This window comes from Takifugu rubripes, unplaced genomic scaffold (assembly GCF_901000725.2).
Source record: "Takifugu rubripes unplaced genomic scaffold, fTakRub1.2, whole genome shotgun sequence".
NCBI lineage: Eukaryota > Metazoa > Chordata > Actinopteri > Tetraodontiformes > Tetraodontidae > Takifugu > Takifugu rubripes.
In genome coordinates, this window is record NW_021821635.1 from 486,814 (window position 1) to 506,676 (window position 19,863).

Sequence of the window (19,863 nt, forward strand, 5' to 3'; positions counted from 1 at the left end):
TTCTGGGTTCAGTACCTTGCTCAAGGGTACCTAGGCGGTGCTCTGAAGGTGTTTGGGCACCTCCCCCACCGCCCCTGGCCTGGGGCTTGAACCATCAACCAGCTGTGGGTGGTTAGCGTAGTAGAAAATAAAACAAAATAACAAGAATACAATTTGAGTTTCACAACCACCGAGTGATGTCTCGCAATAGTTCGCACAAAAGTATCATAAATATGATCTTTTATTCACAAAGTAAACAGGAGTGGTAAAGAGTTGGGAGGAAGTTCTCCTCTTAAATATTTGACTTAGTTTAATGGCATATATTGAAGGACAACTACAGTGATGATGATGATGATGGTGATGGTGATGATGGTGATGATGGTGATGATGGTGATGGTGGTGATGATGGTGATGGTGATGATGGTGGTGGTGGTGATGATGATGATGATGATGGTGATGGTGATGATGATGGTGGTGATGATGATGATGGTGGTGGTGATGATGATGATGATGATGGTGGTGATGATGATGATGATGGTGGTGATGATGATGATGGTGATGATGATGATGGCGATGATGAAGTCAGTCTATACTTTGCTGTTGACTTTCAGCCTCAATGAGTGAAGTAGTGAGGAGTATTTTTACTGCTTGTGTCTACTGTACAAGGTGACCAGCCCCAGCAGATCAGACATCACATGGCGGCTCCTGCTCCTCTTCCTCAGGCTTCTTGATGAAGGTGGATGACAGCTCCTGTAGGAGCTCCAGCCCCAGCAGATCAGACATCACATGGCGGCTCCTGCTCCTCTTCCTCAGGCTTCTTGATGAAGGTGGATGACAGCTCCTGTAGGAGCTCCAGCCCCAGCAGATCAGACATCACATGGCGGCTCCTGCTCCTCTTCCTCAGTCTTCTTGATGAAGGCGGATGACAGCTCCTGTAGGAGCAGCTCCTGGGATGGTGTACACACGCCCTGCAGCTGCCTCATCCTTGATGAGTCCACCCCTCCTCCATCACCTCCTCCTCTATGATCCACAGGCTCCACAGAGCTGTGTTCTACCTGAGAGTCACAGACCGTAGGGTGGTCCACAGGAACCAGTGTGAGCTGCAGTTGGTCTTTGACTTCCTGCGTTTCAGCAGTGCTGCTGGACAAGAAGCTGGTCTCCAGAGACTTGAGAACCTGCAGGCCAAAATCTCCAACCTCCTCATAGAGGGGTTCAGGAAGGTCTGGAGAAGCAGAATGCTCCTCAAAAGAGTCCTGCTGGCCCTTCATCGGCTGCAGGAGAAGGGTGAGACAGATCAGGCCCCACACACCCAGATACTCCAAATGTCCTGAAGGTATGAAACACAACATAATCAAACAGAATCGACTACTTACAAAGTACATGGAGAGAGTCCTTCTGTCATGCAGCTTCCTCTGTAGAAGAAAGAAAAATGTAGTTGTGCATTTTCAGAGATCTTGTTGGATGGTTTGGTTGGACTGACCAGCGTCTGATTGGCCGACAGCATGCTGCTGTTGCTCTCATCTCCTCTGATCGGAACCAAAGGCATGGTGCCAAACTTCTGCTTGGAGATGTCTGATGATGAGTGACGGCGGAGAACTGGAGGAACCGGATCATCGTTCTGGAAGATACCCAGGGTGGAATCCTGAGCAATCACATGAAGGTTGTGTGAGCAAATCCTACACAAACTCTGACCTGGGCCCTGAGGAAGCAGGAGATCCAGTCCCAGAGGTCTGCTTCACAGGTGCAGCACAAGAACCTGAGACACCAGAGACACGGCAACACACACATCACACTCAGAGAACTATCTTTTTTGATGGAACCAGAACTCTTCGGGTCGCATTGGGCCAGGATCCTGATACCGGTACTGGTACTTACAGCTGGTGTTTGTCTGACATCACTGTGAAGCCCCACCTGCAGGGGGCAACAGCACTTCACATTAGTCCAAGGGTCACAAAAAAAGACTTGAATTCACTTCAAAGATCTGACTGGATGGTTGGAAATGATCAAAATACTTTGGTTACCTGGTGGGAGCCTTTAGCTTCCTGCGGATCCCAATGTAGATCTTCATAGACTTCAAAGACCACTCCTTCTCTGGTCTGATGCTCTAGAAAAACTCACACCAGTCAGGACTGGGGGGCCCACTGAGTGGGTTCAAACTGGGGGAGGGGGGGCTGACCACCAACCTTCTTGTCCTTTAGCAGCAACAGTTTGTGTTCTTTGATCTGGAAGGTTCTCTCCTGGAACTTGGTGCCCTGGAGGAGCTTCGGAGGTTCCTCGCGACATTTCAGTAGACCCACCTTCATGATGTCACTCTCATAGGCTGAGACGGGTCGATGGAGAAATAGGGAATTCATTTGACCAAGCTGTGGATAGAACTTTAAACGTGCTGGTGTGTGTTCTGTGGTCAACAATGAGCTGCCCCCCCCCCCCCCCCCCCCGATAGAACTCAAGTCTTAAAGGTTTGACACGTCAAGAGATGTTTAAATAACCACAACCAACATTTCATTAACATTAATGAAGCTGGACTGAAGATCAGGCCCCTCTTTTTCTGATGCTTCTATATTATAAACACACACACTCACACTCACACACACACACACACTCACACACCCACACTCACACACCCACACACACACACTCACACACACACACACGTACACACACACTCACACACCCACACACACACACACACACACACACACACACTCACACACACACACACACACGTACACACACACTCACACACACCCACACACACCCACACACACACTCACACACACACACACGTACACACACACTCACACACACCCACACTCACACACCCACACTCACACACACACACACGTACACACACACTCACACACACACACACGTACACACACACTCACACACCCACACACACCCACACACACACTCACACACACGTACACACACACACTCACACACACACACACACGTACACACACACGTACACGCCCACACACACACACACACCCACACACACACGTACAGGTGAAGATGTTCAGGCCCTGTCCTGTTGGGATGCTCTTCACCAGCAGGTAGGAGGACCTGGGGTCGGCCATCTTGCACCACTGCAGCACCTGCTCCAGGACCTTCTCTTTGGGGTGCAGCGGTCTCTCTGAGACAGGACACAGACCGTGAGATCAGCAGATCAGGTGCTTCCCACAGGGATACAGGTGACTCCCTCACCCAGCTGTCCATCCTCCACTGCCTCAAACGCCATCCACATGTGTTTGTCTCCAACAGGAACGTTCCTCATGAACAGAACCTGATTGGTCAGCTCCTCAGCACACATGGTGGGGGAAACCTGTGGGGTCAAAGGTCACAGGGGCCAGCCAGACTTCCAATTTGAACTAACAGAACTAAAGTGCAGCTCAGCGTATTTCACAAGAATTCCTGTATCATCATGAAAGTGTTGATCTTTAATTAATTACTGTCTAATCTTTGTTTCTACTGATGAGTCACTTAAGAAGCAGCTTTTATTTGCAATGATGACCTGGAGGAGCCCAGTGGTAACTAATATGAGTTACCAGTGGTAACTCGTATGAGTTACCAGCGGTAACTAGTATGAGTTACCAGTTGTAACTAGTATGAGTTACCAGCGGTAACCAGCATGAGTTACCACTGGTAACCAGTATGAGTGACCAGCGGTAACTAGTATGAGTTACCAGTCGTAACTAGTATGAGTTACCAGCGGTAACCAGTATGAGTTACCAGTCGTAACTTGTATGAGTTACCAGTCGTAACTAGTATGAGTTACCAGCGGTAACCAGCATGAGTTACCAGCAGTAACCAGTATGAGTTACTAGCAGTAACCAGTATGAGTTTGATGGTTCAGTTAGTGAAGAAGCAAAGCGTGAACGACCTTCAGGGTAACACAGCAGTCAGGAATCTTCATCTCCAGGTAGACCTCAACGATCAGATCACCAGCCTGGGACAGCTACACACACACACACACACACACACACACACACACACACACACACACACACACACACACACACAGTGAAATCAGGGTGAGGGAACCTTCGCTGACCTCAGGTGAGCTCGTTACCTGGGTGTCCTTCCAGCTGGTGATGAGGCTGATCTCCAGGTCAATCTGACTCTGATGCTCCTCGTCGATCTGAGGTGACACATGTGATCTTCTGACCTGAATTTGAGCAGCACCGATTGTGCAGATCTCTACTCACGTCAAAGACAAAGAGGTAGTTATCGATCAGGTCCTCCACGATCTTCACCTCATGTTCTCCCTTCCCGTCTGTCTGGAACAGACTGGGGGCGAACAGCAGCGCCAGGTTCTTGGTGCACATCTGGTTCAGATCAGCACACTTCTGGACCCTGAACAATATTAATGATCACAAAAAGCTCCACTGAAGTTTTGATGGTTGATGATGAGTCTTATCGTTGTGTCGCTGTGGCACCACCGTGATGGGAGTAAAGGTTCACCTGTGCTGAGCTCACCTGTACAGGTGACTTATTAGAGCAGCCAGAGTGGTTCTGTTCACGCGGGGCAGAGTCCGGATGATGTCTTTGTAGCGGTCCAATCTCAGACTCCTCTGGCGGATTTCTGAACACACACACACACACACACACACACACCCACCCACACACACCCCACCCACACACACACACACCCACACACACACAATGCTAACATTAGCATTAGCGCTCCAGTAGCTGGTCCAGACCCACCAGGCAGTCCCTGACTGGCCTGGACAGTCTGGATGATCCAAACTTTGACTCACTTGCAGCTTCCTGCCACAGCGGGTGAAGGTCAGCCATGAAGACCGGGTCGTCCACCTCTCTGAAGAATCTCTTGAGGACGTCTGTCACATCCTCGATAAAGTGGTCTCCAATACGCAACTTCACATTTCGTGCATCTCTTCGAAACTCATCCATCAGCAGCTTGATTCTGGATTTTGCTCCATTCTTGCGGTAGATTCCCTCGTGGCCCAGACCTTCAGAGCATGTTGAGACTGTTAGATGCGGTTCTGTGGACCCGACTCAGCAGAGCTCTGGAGCCTCGTCCTCACCGTACTGGGTGATGAAGCAGATGCAGCTGTCCACGATGATGGGGATATCGTTTCGGCTCAGCTGCTGCTCCCTCAGAGCGTTTCCTTTCCCACCTGCTGCCCTCTGGATGTCACAGTACCAGAGGGAGAAGTCCGTCCGCCCGACACCCTGGAGATGCAGAGTCCTGAGGAAGAAGAAGACGTGATGAAGCAACGCTGAAGGCACCAGAGACTCACGCCTGTCTCACCTTCCTTTCTCCACTAGAACGAGGATGTCCTTCTTCTCGTGGTTCCCAGTCTCGGAGGCAACACCTTCAACAGTAAAAGCAGGGATCAATCGGCCTGATGGGTCAGGGTCAGGGTCAGGGGTTAGGGTCAGGGTCAGGGGTCAGGGGTTAGGGTCAGGGTTAGGGTCAGGGTCAGGGCCAGGGTCAGGGTCAGGGGTTAGGGTTAGGGTCAGGGTCAGGGTCAGGGTCAGGGTCAGGGTCAGGGCCAGGGCCAGGGGTTAGGGTTAGGGTCAGGGCCAGGGCCAGGGTCAGGGTCAGGGTCAGGGTCAGGGGTTAGGGGTCAGGGTCAGGGTCAGGGTCAGGGTCAGGGGTCAGGGCCAGGGTCAGGGTCAGGGTCAGGGTTGATGGAGCGGCACCAGCGGGTGGACTGACTGAGCTCCTGCAGACGCTTCAGGTTGATGATGTCTTCTGCTGCGCCGTCAGTGAGAGGACAGATGAACAGGTTGGACTTCTGCAGGACGAAGTAGGCCTCCTTCCACTGCTGAGGGTCCAGCATGGCTCTGTAGCGCAGCCGCCCGACCCGCTCAAACTCCCGCGTCAGCAGGCAGTGGCAGCTGAGCGGCGTCGCCGCCTGGAGAGGGAGGACACGGTGGTCAGAAGGTCCTGGAGGACAGGAGGACAGGTGGACAGGTGGACAGGGACCAACCTTCCCGATAGACCGCGTCCAGCTGTGCAGAGCTTCAGCCGTCTCCACACCAAAGTGGGAAAGCTTCTCCGAGCTCAGGTACAACTCAAAGGTGTAGCGGAACCTGCTGGAGAGACAGGTACAGGAGGCTGGGAGGCAGAGGGCTGCAGGACGCGTCCCTCCGTCCCTCCGTCCCTCCGTCCATCCATCTGTTTATCATCCATCCATCATCCACCCATCATCCATCCATCCATCTGTTTATCATCCATCCATCCATCCATCCATCCATCCATCCATCATCCATCCATCCATCTGTTTATCATTCATCCATCATCCACCCATCATCCATCCATCCATCTGTTTATCATCCATCCATCATCCATCCATCCATCCATCCATCCATCCATCTGTTTATCATCCATCCATCATCCATCCATCCATCCATCTGTTTATCATCCATCCATCCATCCATCCATCCATCATCCATCCATCCACCCATCATCCATCCATCCATCATCCATCCATCCACCCATCATCCATCCATCATCCATCCATCCATCCATCCATCCATCATCCATTCATCCATCCACCCATCATCCACCCATCATCCACCCATCATCCATCCATCCATCCATCATCCATTCATCCATCCATCCATCCACCCATCATCCATCCATCATCCACCCATCATCCACCCATCATCTACCCATCATCCACCCATCATCCATCCATCCATCCATCATCCATCCATCCATCCATCCATCCATCCACCCATCATCCACCCATCATCCACCCATCATCCACCCATCATCCATCCATCCATCCATCATCCATCCATCCATCCATCCATCCACCCATCATCCACCCATCATCCACCCATCATCCATCCATCCATCCATCCACCCATCATCCATCCATCCATCCAGCCATCATCCACCCATCATCCACCCATCATTGAGGCTGCTGGAGACGGTTCAGACCTGTCCAGGAATCCGTTGTTGCTGGACGAGTCGGGTCGGCTGACTCCTAAACACACGATGTCTCTCAGGCTGATCTGCATGCAGGGATCAGCCGACAGGTCCGACTCGTAGAACATCAGAGAGCGGTCCACAGAACACCACAACTTCTGGAAATCTGACAACAAACACAGCTGGTCAGTCTGACTGGAGACAACATCAATGATCTCACTGCAGCTTTGAGGCCTCTGAAGTTCTGAAGCTAAAACTGATTCATAAAAACTCTCCGCCCACCTTCTCGTGTCTTCCTGGACAATGTCCCCCAGTGGGAGGAGACAGCCTTGTAGAGGTAACCAGAATGGAAGACCGACTGCATGACCTCATCGTACACCCCTGGATCTAACCCCCCCCACACACACACACACACACACACAGCAGTTATCACATGGACACACAGCGATCAGGACCAGCAGACCAGGTCAGACCTGAGGCACTGAGGTGGTTCAGGGGTTGGTGCTGCTGAAGCTGACGGCTGTCGCCGTTGTTCCCGAGGGATGGAGACTCCACCTCCAAGAAGATCTGAGTGACGGTTTTCAGGAGAGTCTGTTCAGAGACGGCAGCACAGAGGACCTGGTAGGGGGGGGGGGGGGGAGGGGGGAGGGGAGGGGGGGGAGAGGAGGGGTGGGAGGAGGGAGAGAGGGAGGGGGAGGGGAGGGGTGGGAGGAGGGAGAGAGGGAGGGGGAGGGGGGGAGAACAGTTGGACCAAACGGACTAAACTGTGTCTTGCTGAGACAGTCAGACGTGGCAGCAGCTCATCTAAAGATGTTCTGGAACACAGAAACACTGAAAGGTGTTTGAGAAGTTCTGGTTAACCAGAACTTGGGTCAGGGTCAGGGTTAGGGGTCAGGGTTAGGGGTCAGGGTCAGGGTTAGGGGTCAGGGTTAGGGGTCAGGGTCAGGGTCAGGGTCAGGGTTAGGGGTCAGGGTCAGGGTCAGGGTCAGGGTCAGGGTCTGTCCAGACCTTGAGCAGCTCTTCCTGGTTGCTGAAGGCGGGGCTTCTCAGACGATACCGCCCCTCTCTGTACTTCTGAATGATAAACTCTTTCCTTTGATCAGGTGATGCATCACAGTCCAGCTCGTGGGTCGGACTCAGCCGGGCTGCCCAGAACTCATTGGCCCGATCGTTCCCCAGCATGATGAACAGCTGACAGACAGGAACACAAGAACGACCATGATCCAATCCATCGACGGCAGCTTTCAACACTGTTGCTGGATGTCCTGACCCACCTGGACTATCTCATTGCTCCACACACTGGTGTCCAGTTTGAGACTCTGGACCTTGGACACCATCGTTCCCAGACCTCGGTGTTGCCCTGGACAACATCACAATATGCTGTGAAAAGAGTCCAGCAGCCAGTGGACACTCATGTAGCTACAAAGCTAACACGTGGTTGATGTGGTGACCACAACATCCAGAGACCAGGATCTAAGATCCGGTCAAGGTAACCAATCCCATCTAACCTATGCTTTGATGTTATTTTGCCGTTCTTCTGGTCCCTAGTCATAGCATCCCATGCTAGGAGTGGATGACAGATCAAAGACGGGTACCTGCGGCAGTTCTTGCAGATGACTACACACAGGTTAATTGAGGCCCAGTCCGGGTTCACAGCCTTGCAGTCGGCACACATTCTGTTGGAGCGATTGGACCAGATCTTCTCGGCCACCTCGTAGTCTGACAGAGTTTCTGCAATGGCCTCCTGTAGTGCCTCCATCCAATCCCGCTTCTCCCGCTCTGACTCTGCCGTGAAACTGAGCAGGCAGAGACAAAGGACAAAAGACTTGAATGAAACTAAATTCTTGGGCGGCAAAAATATCAATTCACTGTCTCAGATCAGTGTGATGCTGCAGAAGCACCGACATGGTGGTCATCATCTAACCCTCACCCATCGTCTTGGGTGTGAAAGGGTGAATGAAGACAGTGAGAGAGAGTGAGACAGAGAGGAGACAAGCAAAGAAACACAGGTGCTGGATCAAAGAACAAATCAAAGAACAGATGAAAGCAGCTGACAAGACACAATGGTAGAAGATTAGAAGATTGACAAAGACACGAACCCAAACATTCGGAACAGTGAGATCATCTGTTTCTTTATGGTTTTGCAGGCTTGTTGCCTTTTCTTGCCTTCAAGGTTCACCTGGTGACCAGGTGAGAGCATCTGCTGATGTCATACCTGAAGGTTCTGTGTGGGGTGATGAGGTCAAAGCTCTTGTGTTTCCCATCCCTAATTGTTGCTCCGTGAGCTTCGATTAGTGTGATGCCAATTCCGTTACGGAAACACTGCACACAAACACACAGCAGTAATGTTCGGACCTGAGCCATCTTCACCTTCTCATGAACGTTTGTTCTCACCTGTTCGCTCTTGTACAACCAGATCTCCTCCATGATGATGGCAGCATAAACTTTGGATTTGGTTCCCTTCAGGTCTAGGAAACCCTGTTTCTGGCAATGTGGCCCAGGACCAAAAACGGCGCCGACCAAACACTAACTGATCTCTGACATGTTCTTGCAGAATTCCGACCCATCGTTGCCGTAAAGCTGCGGAGAACATCGAGTCAGTAAACGTCCAGGGCAGCGTCCTGCTGCAGCTTCAGCCAGGTCACCTGACCTGTTCCGGCCAGGTCAGGTGACCTGTTCCGGCCAGGTCAGGTGACCTGTTCCGGCCAGGTCAGGTGACCTGTTCCGGCCAGGACACGTGACCTGTTCCGGCCAGGACCCGTGACCTGTTCCGGCCAGGTCACGTGACCTGTTCCGGCCAGGACACGTGACCTGTTCCTGCCAGGACACGTGACCTGTTCCGGCCAGGACACGTGACCTGTTCCGGCCAGGTCAGGTGACCTGTTCCTGCCAGGACACGTGACCTGTTCCGGCCAGGACACGTGACCTGTTCCGGCCAGGTCAGGTGACCTGTTCCTGCCAGGACACGTGACCTGTTCCGGCCAGGACACGTGACCTGTTCCTGCCAGGACACGTGACCTGTTCCGGCCAGGACCCGTGACCTGTTCCAGCCAGGTCAGGTGACCTGTTCCTGTTAATGCTGAAACTTTCATGTCTGCACACGAACAAACTCACCTTCATTTTCGGTCCTGAAAACAAAGATCCGTGGATGTGTCACGACTTCCAACTTATTGTCTTTGGCTGGCCGGGCCATCTGGATGGCAGCCAATGGGATCACTCCTTTGGGGTAGACGTCCTGCCGGACCACAGGTGAACCACAAGCTGTCACACACAATCAAGGCCCAACTCCCACAAACATCCACCCAGATGAAGATCAAGCTCTTCCTCACCTTTTCACTGCCAAAGTACATCAGATTTTTGCCATCAAACTTGACATAACGCTTCTGGAAAACATAGTTCCTGAAAGATAAAAATAAAGAAGACATCAATTTCCAGGTGGCAACTGTCTAAATCATAAAGCATCTGCAGAGGGACAAACAGACACCACAGACCGAGTAGAAGATAAGGAAGAGGAGGAGGTGGTACGGCAGCCTCTCAGGATGGATAGAATACAAGGAGAGAGGAAGAGAGCAAAGAGAGGAAGAGCCAGTGTTGGCCTCTGAAACCTGAAGAAGAAGACTTCATTTACAATTTCACAGGGTCACAAAATACATTAGAAAACACAACAAACAAACAAACAAACAAAGCAGCAATGCAGTCTCTCTTGGACTTAAGACATAATTGGTCTCTACTGACAATGTTTTTGGGACACAGCTGTCAGAATTGGTTCAAGTATGATTTTGTAAGAACCCAAATGCAGTCTGCGCCCCACTGAAGCAGCTTCTTCAACAGCTTTGGTTTCCGTTTGGTTCCTCCTCGACGTGTAAATTGCCACCTTCTCCAGAACCATCACCTTACAATGGGGGAAGGGCTGGTGTGCCCGAATGATCCTGGAAGCTAAATAGTCCAGGGCTGTAATGCCCCTGGTGGGGTGTCCCATGGAAAATGGGTCCTAGGTGAGGGGCCAGACAAACATTGGTTCATCTACCAATCGTGAAAAACATATCAGACTGGATTGGCGCTGGGTCCTGGGGTTGGGGCCCGAAGGTGAGCTTCTGGTGGCCAGGTCTCTGTCATGGTGACATGGGTCCAACTTCCAGTAGGCTAACCACCCTCAGAAAGATCCATGAGGGGCAGATGCAACCCAACCCTCAGGCCAAACCTCTGGCTACAGGGGCATCGCCTCACTGTTGTGGAAGGAGCCTGGGCTTGTGCAGGAGGTTGAGAGTAGAGGTAAGATCTTAAGACCGAGCCCGAGCCCGACCCAACCCGAAATTCGGGTCGGGCTCGGGCTTAAAATGCGTAAAATGTCAATCATTACGTTCGGGTCGGGTCGGGCCGGGCTTCTCTCTCGCTGACTTTTTTTTTAATAAATATTTGTTTATAAAAATATACACTAAAACGATGTGTGGATACTAAACTAAGGAATACTTATTATAAATAAATAATTTGGATAAAACAGAGAAGGCGCTGTATGCTAATTGCTATTTAACTACTAAACAGAGCCAGACCATGCCGTGCGCACGTGAATGCCGCGGTCCCGCCCCTCTTTTAATTTTCCATCCATCCATCTGAGGGGTTATTTATTTCCCTTATTTCACAGGAATAACACGCACTTTACACCGAGGTGACCGCTCTGGACCACCTACCTCAGCGGGTCTGACTTCTCAAACAGCAGCTGGTCCAGAAACATGTATGAATGGATTCATCCGTGCGCGCAGTCTCCAGCGGAGGATTTTTCAAGTCTGTTTGTTTCCGCCTTTAGTAACGAAGACTATAGTGAACCTGCTACGCCCAGGAGGCTTTACCCCAGATGCCCTTCCTCGCGATCTACAATTCCTCCTCCTGAATCCTCACAAATAAAATATAAAATTTCGGGTTTGTTTCGGGCTCAGGCCAGCAAATCAAGTTAATTGATCGGGCTCGGGCCGGGTCGGGCTTTAATACCTGCGGGCCTGGGTCGGGTCGGGCTGGATTTTTTAGGCCCGATCTTACCTCTAGTTGAGAGGTACCGGCCAGAGATAGCTGGGCTAGCCTCCACGCACAGCTTGGGTTCTGGAAAAGCCAGCTCCTTGATAAGGGATGGACCCTCCCTTATCATTGGAGACTTTAACATCCATGTAGACGTTGTAAATCACAGCTTTAGAAATGGCTTCATCTCATTACTGGAGTCAGTTGGTTTCCTCCAGCAGATAAACCAACCAACTCACAGCTTTAACCACACCCTAGATCTAGTTCTGACTTATGGTGTTGAGGTAGAACATGTGTCAGGGGGGTTTCCCATCAGAAACCCAGTCCTGTCAGACCATTCTTTGATCACTTTTACATTTATGATAAGGATTCTTCTATGCTCAGAACACAGTCTTACTATAGCAGATGTCTTTCAGATAATCTGTAAGCTAAGTTTAGGGAAGTGATCCCTGTGCTGATCCCAGGACCACCGTGTGTTTCCCCAGGGATCAATCATTATAAGCTGAGCCCTGCTGAGGTTGACTCTGTTGCTGAAGGTGCAGCAGCCTCTCCTCTCCCCTCCTCTCCTCCTCCTCTCCTCTCCTCTCCTCTCCTCTCCTCTCCTCTCCTCCCTCCCTCCCTCCCTCCCCTCCCTCCTCTCCTCTCCTCTCCTCTCCCTCTCCCCTCCCCTCCCTCCCCTCCTCTCCTCTCCTCTCCTCTCCCCTCCCCTCCCCTCCTCCTCCCTCTCCTCTCCTCCCTCCCCTCCTCTCCTCTCCTCTCCTCTCCTCTCCCTCCCCTCCCCTCCCCTCCTCCTCCCCTCCCCTCCTCCTCCCCTCCCCTCCCTCTCCTCTCCTCTCCCTCCCCTCCCTCCTCTCCTCCCCCCCTCCTCTCCTCTCCTCTCCTCTCCTCTCCTCTCCTCTCCCCCTCCCCTCCCCCTCCTCCCCTCTCCCCTCCCTTCTGGTTAGAACCACTAACCAGTCCCCAGCAACCATCTAAATGTGTTAACTACCAGCCATGGTGTAGAAATCCAACTCACCCCTGAGGTGAAAGTTTATCCAACCAGCTACAGATGATGGGCGGGGCTTTCTCAGTCATGGAAGTGTAGCTAGCGTACGGTGAAATGGTTCCATCCTCCTCTGGTCTGAGGGAAGGCTGCGGGGGGGCAAGTGACATCCAGGAGGTGGGAGCTGTAGTTCCTCCAACGGTGCTGTAGCCCTGAGAGTCTCCAGAGTGGGGAGGCTGAGAGAGACGTCTTGTCCAGGAGGACTTCTGATGCCTAAAATAAGACACGTTTTACCCTCACCAACAGTTCCACACATGTTTAACCTTCACCATCCTCTGCCCCAGATTAGAATCCTAAAGACAGAGAAAAAGCAGCTGGGGCGGGTGGGTGGGGCAGGTGGGTGGGGCAGGTGGGTGGGGCAGGTGGGGCAGGTGGGTGATGAGTGAGAAGATGAGAGAGAGACACTACTAGGCTCCTGTGAGTATTATGGCGAGGGGGAGGAGCCGTGTAGATCCTCAATCATCCAGGTCATCGTTATCCAAAAGATCTCTGTGTCGGAGAAGAGTTGCTGTATTACCCATGATCCTCTCCAGGGGTGTTCCAGGTCTCTCTGTCCTCGAGGCCGGTTGCTTCGCTCTAGACACACAAACCATAATTCCAGACTGCTGATGTCACAACTGCGCTGTGAAACAATGTCGGGAACGTCTCTGACCTCAGTGGAGGGGTTCCAGCTGGACTGGAAATCTGTTTCCCAGTACGGACTGATGTTCCTGCTCGGGATCACCTGATGATGCTGTGGAACAGGAAGTTTTACCCCAACGTCAAACGCACATGAGCACCAAGGAAATCGAGTCTGAGCACCGACTCAATTTCAGACCGTTTGTTTGGATCAAGTCTTCCTGACGTGCTCGGCTAGAAGCTCGAGAGTTCGAGGAGGGTCTGTCTCTGCTCAGTTAAACAGGTTTTTAGGTTTTAGAAAAAGATCAAATGAAGCGTTAGTTCTGACCAAGAATAGGGAAAACAGGGCCAGAAGACCTCTCATCCCCTGGATCCTGCTCATTCGGATTTTACAGGGAAGTCCAGGTGGAGCTCAGAGAGTTTTGGCTACTCTTAGGAGGAGGTCTTTCTAAATCCTCAGCCTGACCAGACCCTAATGGTGAGTGTTGTCTTCAATGTGGCTCAACCATGACGTGGATGAGATGTTTGATTCACCTGCCTGCTGTACAGGTGGGTCGAGGTCCACAGAAACTCACCTCTGGCTGATCCGGTAGACTTGTTGCTGAGGGTGCTGCCTCTGAAATCAACACGCCAAATAGACCCCATCAGCTTCTTAGAGGTTCTACCACCGTTCATACATACTGCTCACAGAACTGAAGGGAACAGTTCCAGAACCGGACATGAGGCGGATTCTCTGCTGCCACGTTGGCACACGTGGATCCAGTATTACAGGTAACAAGAAGCTGAGGAACCGACGTGAGTGTCACAACTGACAGTTGTAGCATTTATTCCATCTTCATAACAGGTTAGCACTAAATGCTAATACCGCATTGCTAATCTGGCTAATTTCAAGTAGCGTATTCACTGCTAACTTAAACAAGCACTTTGATGCTTCCTTTCATCCAAATGTTTGACCCTTTCATGTTTCCTCTATCCTGGTTCTGGATGAGGTTACCCCTGCAGCTTCCGTCTCCACCTGAGAACTGTATGCTGACCCAGGACAGCCCCTCCCAGTACCTACCTCTTCCTCTGAGGGCCAGCTGTTTGTCTGGGTGGGGTTGGAGGAGCTGTTTTGAGCACTACTGTACATTCCAGCTCCAGTAGAGCCAAGGGAACCGGGCAAACGTTCCCCCAGTAGATCTCATTGGAGACCATCTCATCCTGCTTGCACTTGGTGAACCGGATGGAGTGAACCCAGATAACCTGTTCCCAGGAGAGGAAGCCACAGAACATGTGACATCTGTTCCATCGTTGCTGGGGAAGAAGAATGAAGAGGATCCCTGTACACACTAGACGGACCCCCACAGTTCATCCTTGGGGGGACAGGAGGTAAAAACCTGTCCCTGGAGCAGATAAAGACAGACTCCGGTTGGGTCTCCTCCCTGCTGCCTGGCTCCTGCTGGGCTCAGAGCTGTTATCAGAGGAGGGACTGGTTTCATTGAGCTCAAACCTTCTGACTCTTGACAGCAGAGGTAGTCCTGGGAGAGCCTCCGGGGGGGTTGAGGCATCGTGTCCAGGTCTGGGGAGAAGCGGACGGGTACTGTCCTGCGGCGATTAAACACTGTTCTGGGTTTGGGAACTGGTTTTTCAATTGGTTTGTCACCATCAAAGTTTGTCAGCATGACTGCAAGATTCGGAGTGGAGCTGTTCCTGAAGACCTCGACCTGAGGCGGACCCGGGCCAACACTGCCACGCCACTCTGTCACTGAAATGACAACGGTTACGGGTCAGATCACACTGGCTCGGAGCGGCTGCTTGACCTTCGGTCCCTGCAACATGACTGACCAATCGCAGAATTCGCTTCCTGTGTCCCAGTTGCGGTTACACCCAGGCTAACCAGACGTCATGGTCCAGATGTGTTAGATCTCTAGCCAATAGGAGACCGCTTTGTTGGAAGGTGTCCAGATACCTGAGGAGAGATTGTGGATTTTATTATCTTTGTGGTGAAGAGCATCAGCGATCTCTCTCCATTTTACCTAACAGAAACTAAACGTGACCAAATCAGGACTATTTGGACTCAGAACTTTTTTGCTGTGTTGAGGAACGTGTCATTCCAGATCTTGGAACCTCGTTAACAAGAGCAGTAGTAAAGACGGTTTATTTCTAAAATTCATCTAGCAGCAATTCTTGGGTTAGGGTAGTTAAAACGCATGAATAAAAACAGCCAGATTAGAGAATCAAAGCTTCTAAATCAGTTCAGTTCAGCAAGGAACAAAAGCTTCCTCAGAGACAAACAGAAGAGGTTGAGGACTACGGAGGGTAGCAGGTTCTTCCTGATAGCTGCTCCACAGAACCTCAACGCAGCTTCACCCTAAACCTTTCTAACCTCGGGAAGAGTCAGTAGACCTGAGAGTTCTGGATGGTTCATATTTGAGGGGTAGAACAGGAATACTGGGAGAGACCGAATGTCTGTAGAGGCCTGAGAAAAGAGCAATGTGATCTATCCCCTTGGTGAGGGAGAGCTCCAGCAGCTCTGCTTGGAATCAGCTGTAATTGCCTCATGAAGTTCGTGGGACCTGTGAAGATGGGGACTGTGAAGTGGAGGGTTCTCAGTTCAAGCCCCAGTACAGACAACATGGAGGGTTGTCTGACAGTAGGGGCAGGTGCCAGAGCGCTGCCACGGCACCCTTGGTCACGGAACTAAGGCTCATCGAGGGCCAACAAGGACTGGGGACTTATCCAGGAGTGGACCTGCCTTTGCCCATCGCAAGAATACAGTAAAGCATCGTTAACCCTCTACGACTGGAATGCAGTTCAGACCAGGAAGTGGTTCTTAGGTGGATTCAGACCTTCTGGAATCTGTAAAGTTTAATGGCGACGCGTGCTGTCCTGCTTTTTAAAGCTAGAAGAAACTGTTGACACCTGACAGACAGTTGTAGGGTAAAAAGGGATTACACACGTTTATGTAAAGTTTAGCACGTTAGCAATTCTGTTATTTCCATTTTATACAGCCTCTGACCTCTCCAGATGGATTCCTACTAGAAGTGTCTCAACTGGTGTGTTTCCATCCAGCAAAGCCATGACAACCAGCGTGGGGCCGGGACGCTACTGTAGCTCCCTCACATTCATCACGGTCCATCACTGACCGACAGCTGGGACAGAACATCACCGCCCATCTGCGGAGACAAGAATCAGTCAACAAGAGAGTAGCTGCCGTCCCTACAGCGCCTTAGCAAACCTTAGCAAACCTTAGCAAACCTTAGCAAACCTTAGCAAACCTTAGCACTGCAGCCACACAGCTCACTCCAATGAATGATGAGACAGGCCAAGATTAGCCGGTTAGCCTGGTAGCTAAAAAAAGGCACTCAGATAACTGACAAAAGTGACAATTTGTCTTACACAGACAATGTATGCTAGGCTAGGCTAACTCTTTTCCTGTGATTCCAGTTGGCATGCTAGGCTAGGCCAGAAGTGGGTGGAAGAGTGAGCCCTTCAGTCTTAGCGGCACTGGGAGCAGCGTGGTGGGTGATGGAGGCAGGAGAAGAACAGCGGTTCTGTCATCTGGTCAACAGAGAGCCCGTTGTCTCCCAGCTGAGAGGGGAACCACATTCACGCTGACTGGGAGCAGCCACGACACGGTCAGGTACTGGGGGGGCGGGAAGGTGAACCGGACGCCATCGTGCGTAGCCGTTTGATGCAGGAGACAACTTCCTGTTACCTGGAATCAGGCATTGGAGTGTGTACTACATAATCAGGACCAGGAGAAGAACCCAGGAGGAGGAGAGCAGCAGTAAGACTCTTTATTTATATTTATTTATTTATATTCTCCCTATTGCTCCTGTAATCCAGCACGTTCCACTCATCCAAAATTAATAAAAAAGAGTGATTACATGATGGATACGAGAAATAAAACGACAGGAAGCTGCGTAATCAGGCCAGGTTCAGCATCCTGTGACCTCCGACTCTTCTGTCCGTCCTGCTAACGAGCTTCACGGGCCGGATGAACGAGGAGCTCGTTACCTCCCTGAGCTCAGAGTGGAGGCGGGAGGCGACTCCCCGGGAACCGGGCCTGCACCGGACCAGCCTCAGCAGGTGCTGTGGTTCTGGACCAGCCTCAACAGATGCTGCTGTGGTTCTGGACCAGCCTCAGCAGGTGCTGTGGTTCTGGACCGGCCTCAACAGATGCTGCTGTGGTTCTGGACCAGCCTCAACAGGTGCTGCTGGTTCTGGACCGCCTCAACAGGTGCTGTGGTTCTGGACCGGCCTCAGCAGGTGCTGTGGTTCTGGACCGCCTCAACAGGTGCTGCTGTGGTTCTGGATCGCCTCACAGGTGCTGTGGTTCTGGACCAGCCTCAGCAGGTGCTGCTGTGGTTCTGGACCAGCCTCAACAGGTGCTGCTGTGGTTCTGGACCAGCCTCAACAGGTGCTGTGGTTCTGGACCAGCCTCAGCAGGTGCTGTGGTTCTGGACCAGCCTCAACAGGTGCTGCTGGTTCTGGACCAGCCTCAGCAGGTGCTGTGGTTCTGGACCAGCCTCAGCAGGTGCTGTGGTTCTGGACCGGCCTCAGCAGGTGCTGTGGTTCTGGACCAGCCTCAACAGGTGCTGTGGTTCTGGACCGCCTCAGCAGGTGCTGTGGTTCTGGACCGGCCTCAGCAGGTGCTGCTGTGGTTCTGGACCGGCCCATACTGGAGGCTTCCCCTGAACTCAGACTGTTCAAAGTTTCCTGGAGAAGTTTAAGCAGGAAGTTGCGTTTCCTCCTGACAGGAAGTTGCATTTGGAGCGACGCCCTGCTGTTAAACACTGTCAGCTCACCCATGATGCAACTGAGTGTCTTTCCTCACTGTAATCTGATTACTGAAGCCTCCTCTAGTCTGATTACTGAAGCCTCCTATATCTGATTACTGAAGCCTCCTATGTAGTCTGATTACTGAAGCCTCCTCTAATCAGATTACTGAAGCCTCCTCTAATCTGATTACTGAAGCCTCCTATGTAGTCTGATTACTGAAGCCTCCTATGTAGTCTGATTACTGAAGCCTCCTCTAATCTGATTACTGAAGCCTCCTATGTAGTCTGATTACTGAAGCCTCCTCTAATCAGATTACTGAAGCCTCCTCTAATCAGATTACTGAAGCCTCCTCTAATCAGATTACTGAAGCCTCATCTAATCTGATTACTGAAGCCTCCTCTAATCATATTACTGAAGCCTCCTCTAATCTGATTACTGAAGCCTCCTCTAATCATATTACTGAAGCCTCCTCTAATCTGATTACTGAAGCCTCCTCTGTAATCAGATTACTGAAGCCTCCTCTGTAATCAGATTACTGGAGTCTCCTCTAATCAGATTACTGAAGCCTCCTCTGTAATCAGATTACTGAAGCCTCCTCTGTAATCAGATTACTGAAGCCTCCTCTGTAATCAGATTACTGAAGCCTCCTCTGTAATCAGATTACTGGAGTCTCCTCTCCCAGGTGTTTCACTTCTGTGAACTCTGACTTTACTCTAAACTTTTACCCTTTCATGAGAAATGACATCACAGGGGTCACAGGTCATGAATATGTGGTGCCTGAAATCAAATCCAACGCACGCGCGCGCGCGCGCACCCACACACACAGACACACACACAGACACACAGACACACACAGACAACACACGCACACACACACACACTCACCTCTAAGTCCCACTGTTTCCTGGTCCGGATGGTTCCGGTTCTGGCCCGGTCCAGCTCCTCGTCCCGGTCCTGCTGGAGAACCCACCGCTCTCAGTCACTCTGGGAGCTCTGGGAGAAGAAACTTCGCTCTGCTCGGAAAAGATTTCCTGCTGGACATGACGGAGACACTGCGAGATCCGGCGGCCGATTTCAAAATAAAAGCATACACGATTCGCTTCCGTTTCTCTTTACTTAAAGTAAAAGAAGATAAAATAGAGGATAGAAATATCCCAACATAAGTTTATACTAACAATTAGGAGCATTATATTTTATCAATAAAATACTTGACTGGATTATGTATGTTGGAGATTTGTTGATTGATTGATTGATTGATTGATGATTGATTGATTGATTGATCTTCTACTGATTTACAGGGAAAGATGTACAAAAGGCTCCATGTGACTCTTGTGGGTCATATTCATCTCCAAAGTGTAACTCTGAAAGCCCAACCTGTACTGCGGATCCAAACAAATACAAGTTCAGTCAAAGAAGGAAAAGTAGAATCCAGAGGTTTATGATTTTATTCGTGATCAAAGGGATACGAGGAGGCAACATGAGCGACTGTCTCTTTAACGCTCTCTGGAAGAACAGGACTGAGAAGGACTTCTCTCAT

The 19,863-nt window shown here is 51.1% G+C and overlaps 1 protein-coding gene and 2 long non-coding RNA genes across 3 annotated transcripts; 1 reads left to right on the forward strand and 2 right to left on the reverse strand.

Moving 5' to 3' along the window:
* Positions 1-202: 202 nt before the first annotated feature.
* On the reverse strand, positions 203-13,054 carry LOC115248421 (arf-GAP with Rho-GAP domain, ANK repeat and PH domain-containing protein 3-like). Its single transcript, XM_029832123.1, is given in 30 exon segments — positions 203-1,250; positions 1,353-1,391; positions 1,460-1,597; positions 1,672-1,735; positions 1,855-1,890; positions 2,001-2,083; positions 2,163-2,299; positions 2,990-3,118; positions 3,190-3,307; positions 3,866-3,940; positions 4,055-4,123; positions 4,191-4,338; positions 4,462-4,567; positions 4,746-4,958; positions 5,034-5,197; positions 5,261-5,324; positions 5,672-5,870; positions 5,946-6,051; positions 6,905-7,058; positions 7,175-7,279; positions 7,366-7,510; positions 7,901-8,083; positions 8,167-8,272; positions 8,488-8,688; positions 9,108-9,214; positions 9,287-9,401; positions 9,403-9,472; positions 10,007-10,127; positions 10,222-10,291; positions 12,918-13,054. Coding segments are annotated over 30 exon segments (3,807 nt in total). The 3' UTR covers positions 203-845.
* Positions 11,053-11,744, forward strand: LOC115248438 (uncharacterized). Its single transcript, XR_003887315.1, has 3 exons — positions 11,053-11,164; positions 11,535-11,624; positions 11,697-11,744. It is a non-coding gene; the product is annotated as an uncharacterized lncRNA (long non-coding RNA).
* A 13-nt stretch (positions 13,055-13,067) lies between the features above and the next one.
* On the reverse strand, positions 13,068-13,652 carry LOC115248436 (uncharacterized). Its single transcript, XR_003887313.1, has 3 exons — positions 13,597-13,652; positions 13,462-13,520; positions 13,068-13,157 (listed from the first exon to the last, which is right to left on the reverse strand). It is a non-coding gene; the product is annotated as an uncharacterized lncRNA (long non-coding RNA).
* Positions 13,653-19,863: the final 6,211 nt, after the last annotated feature.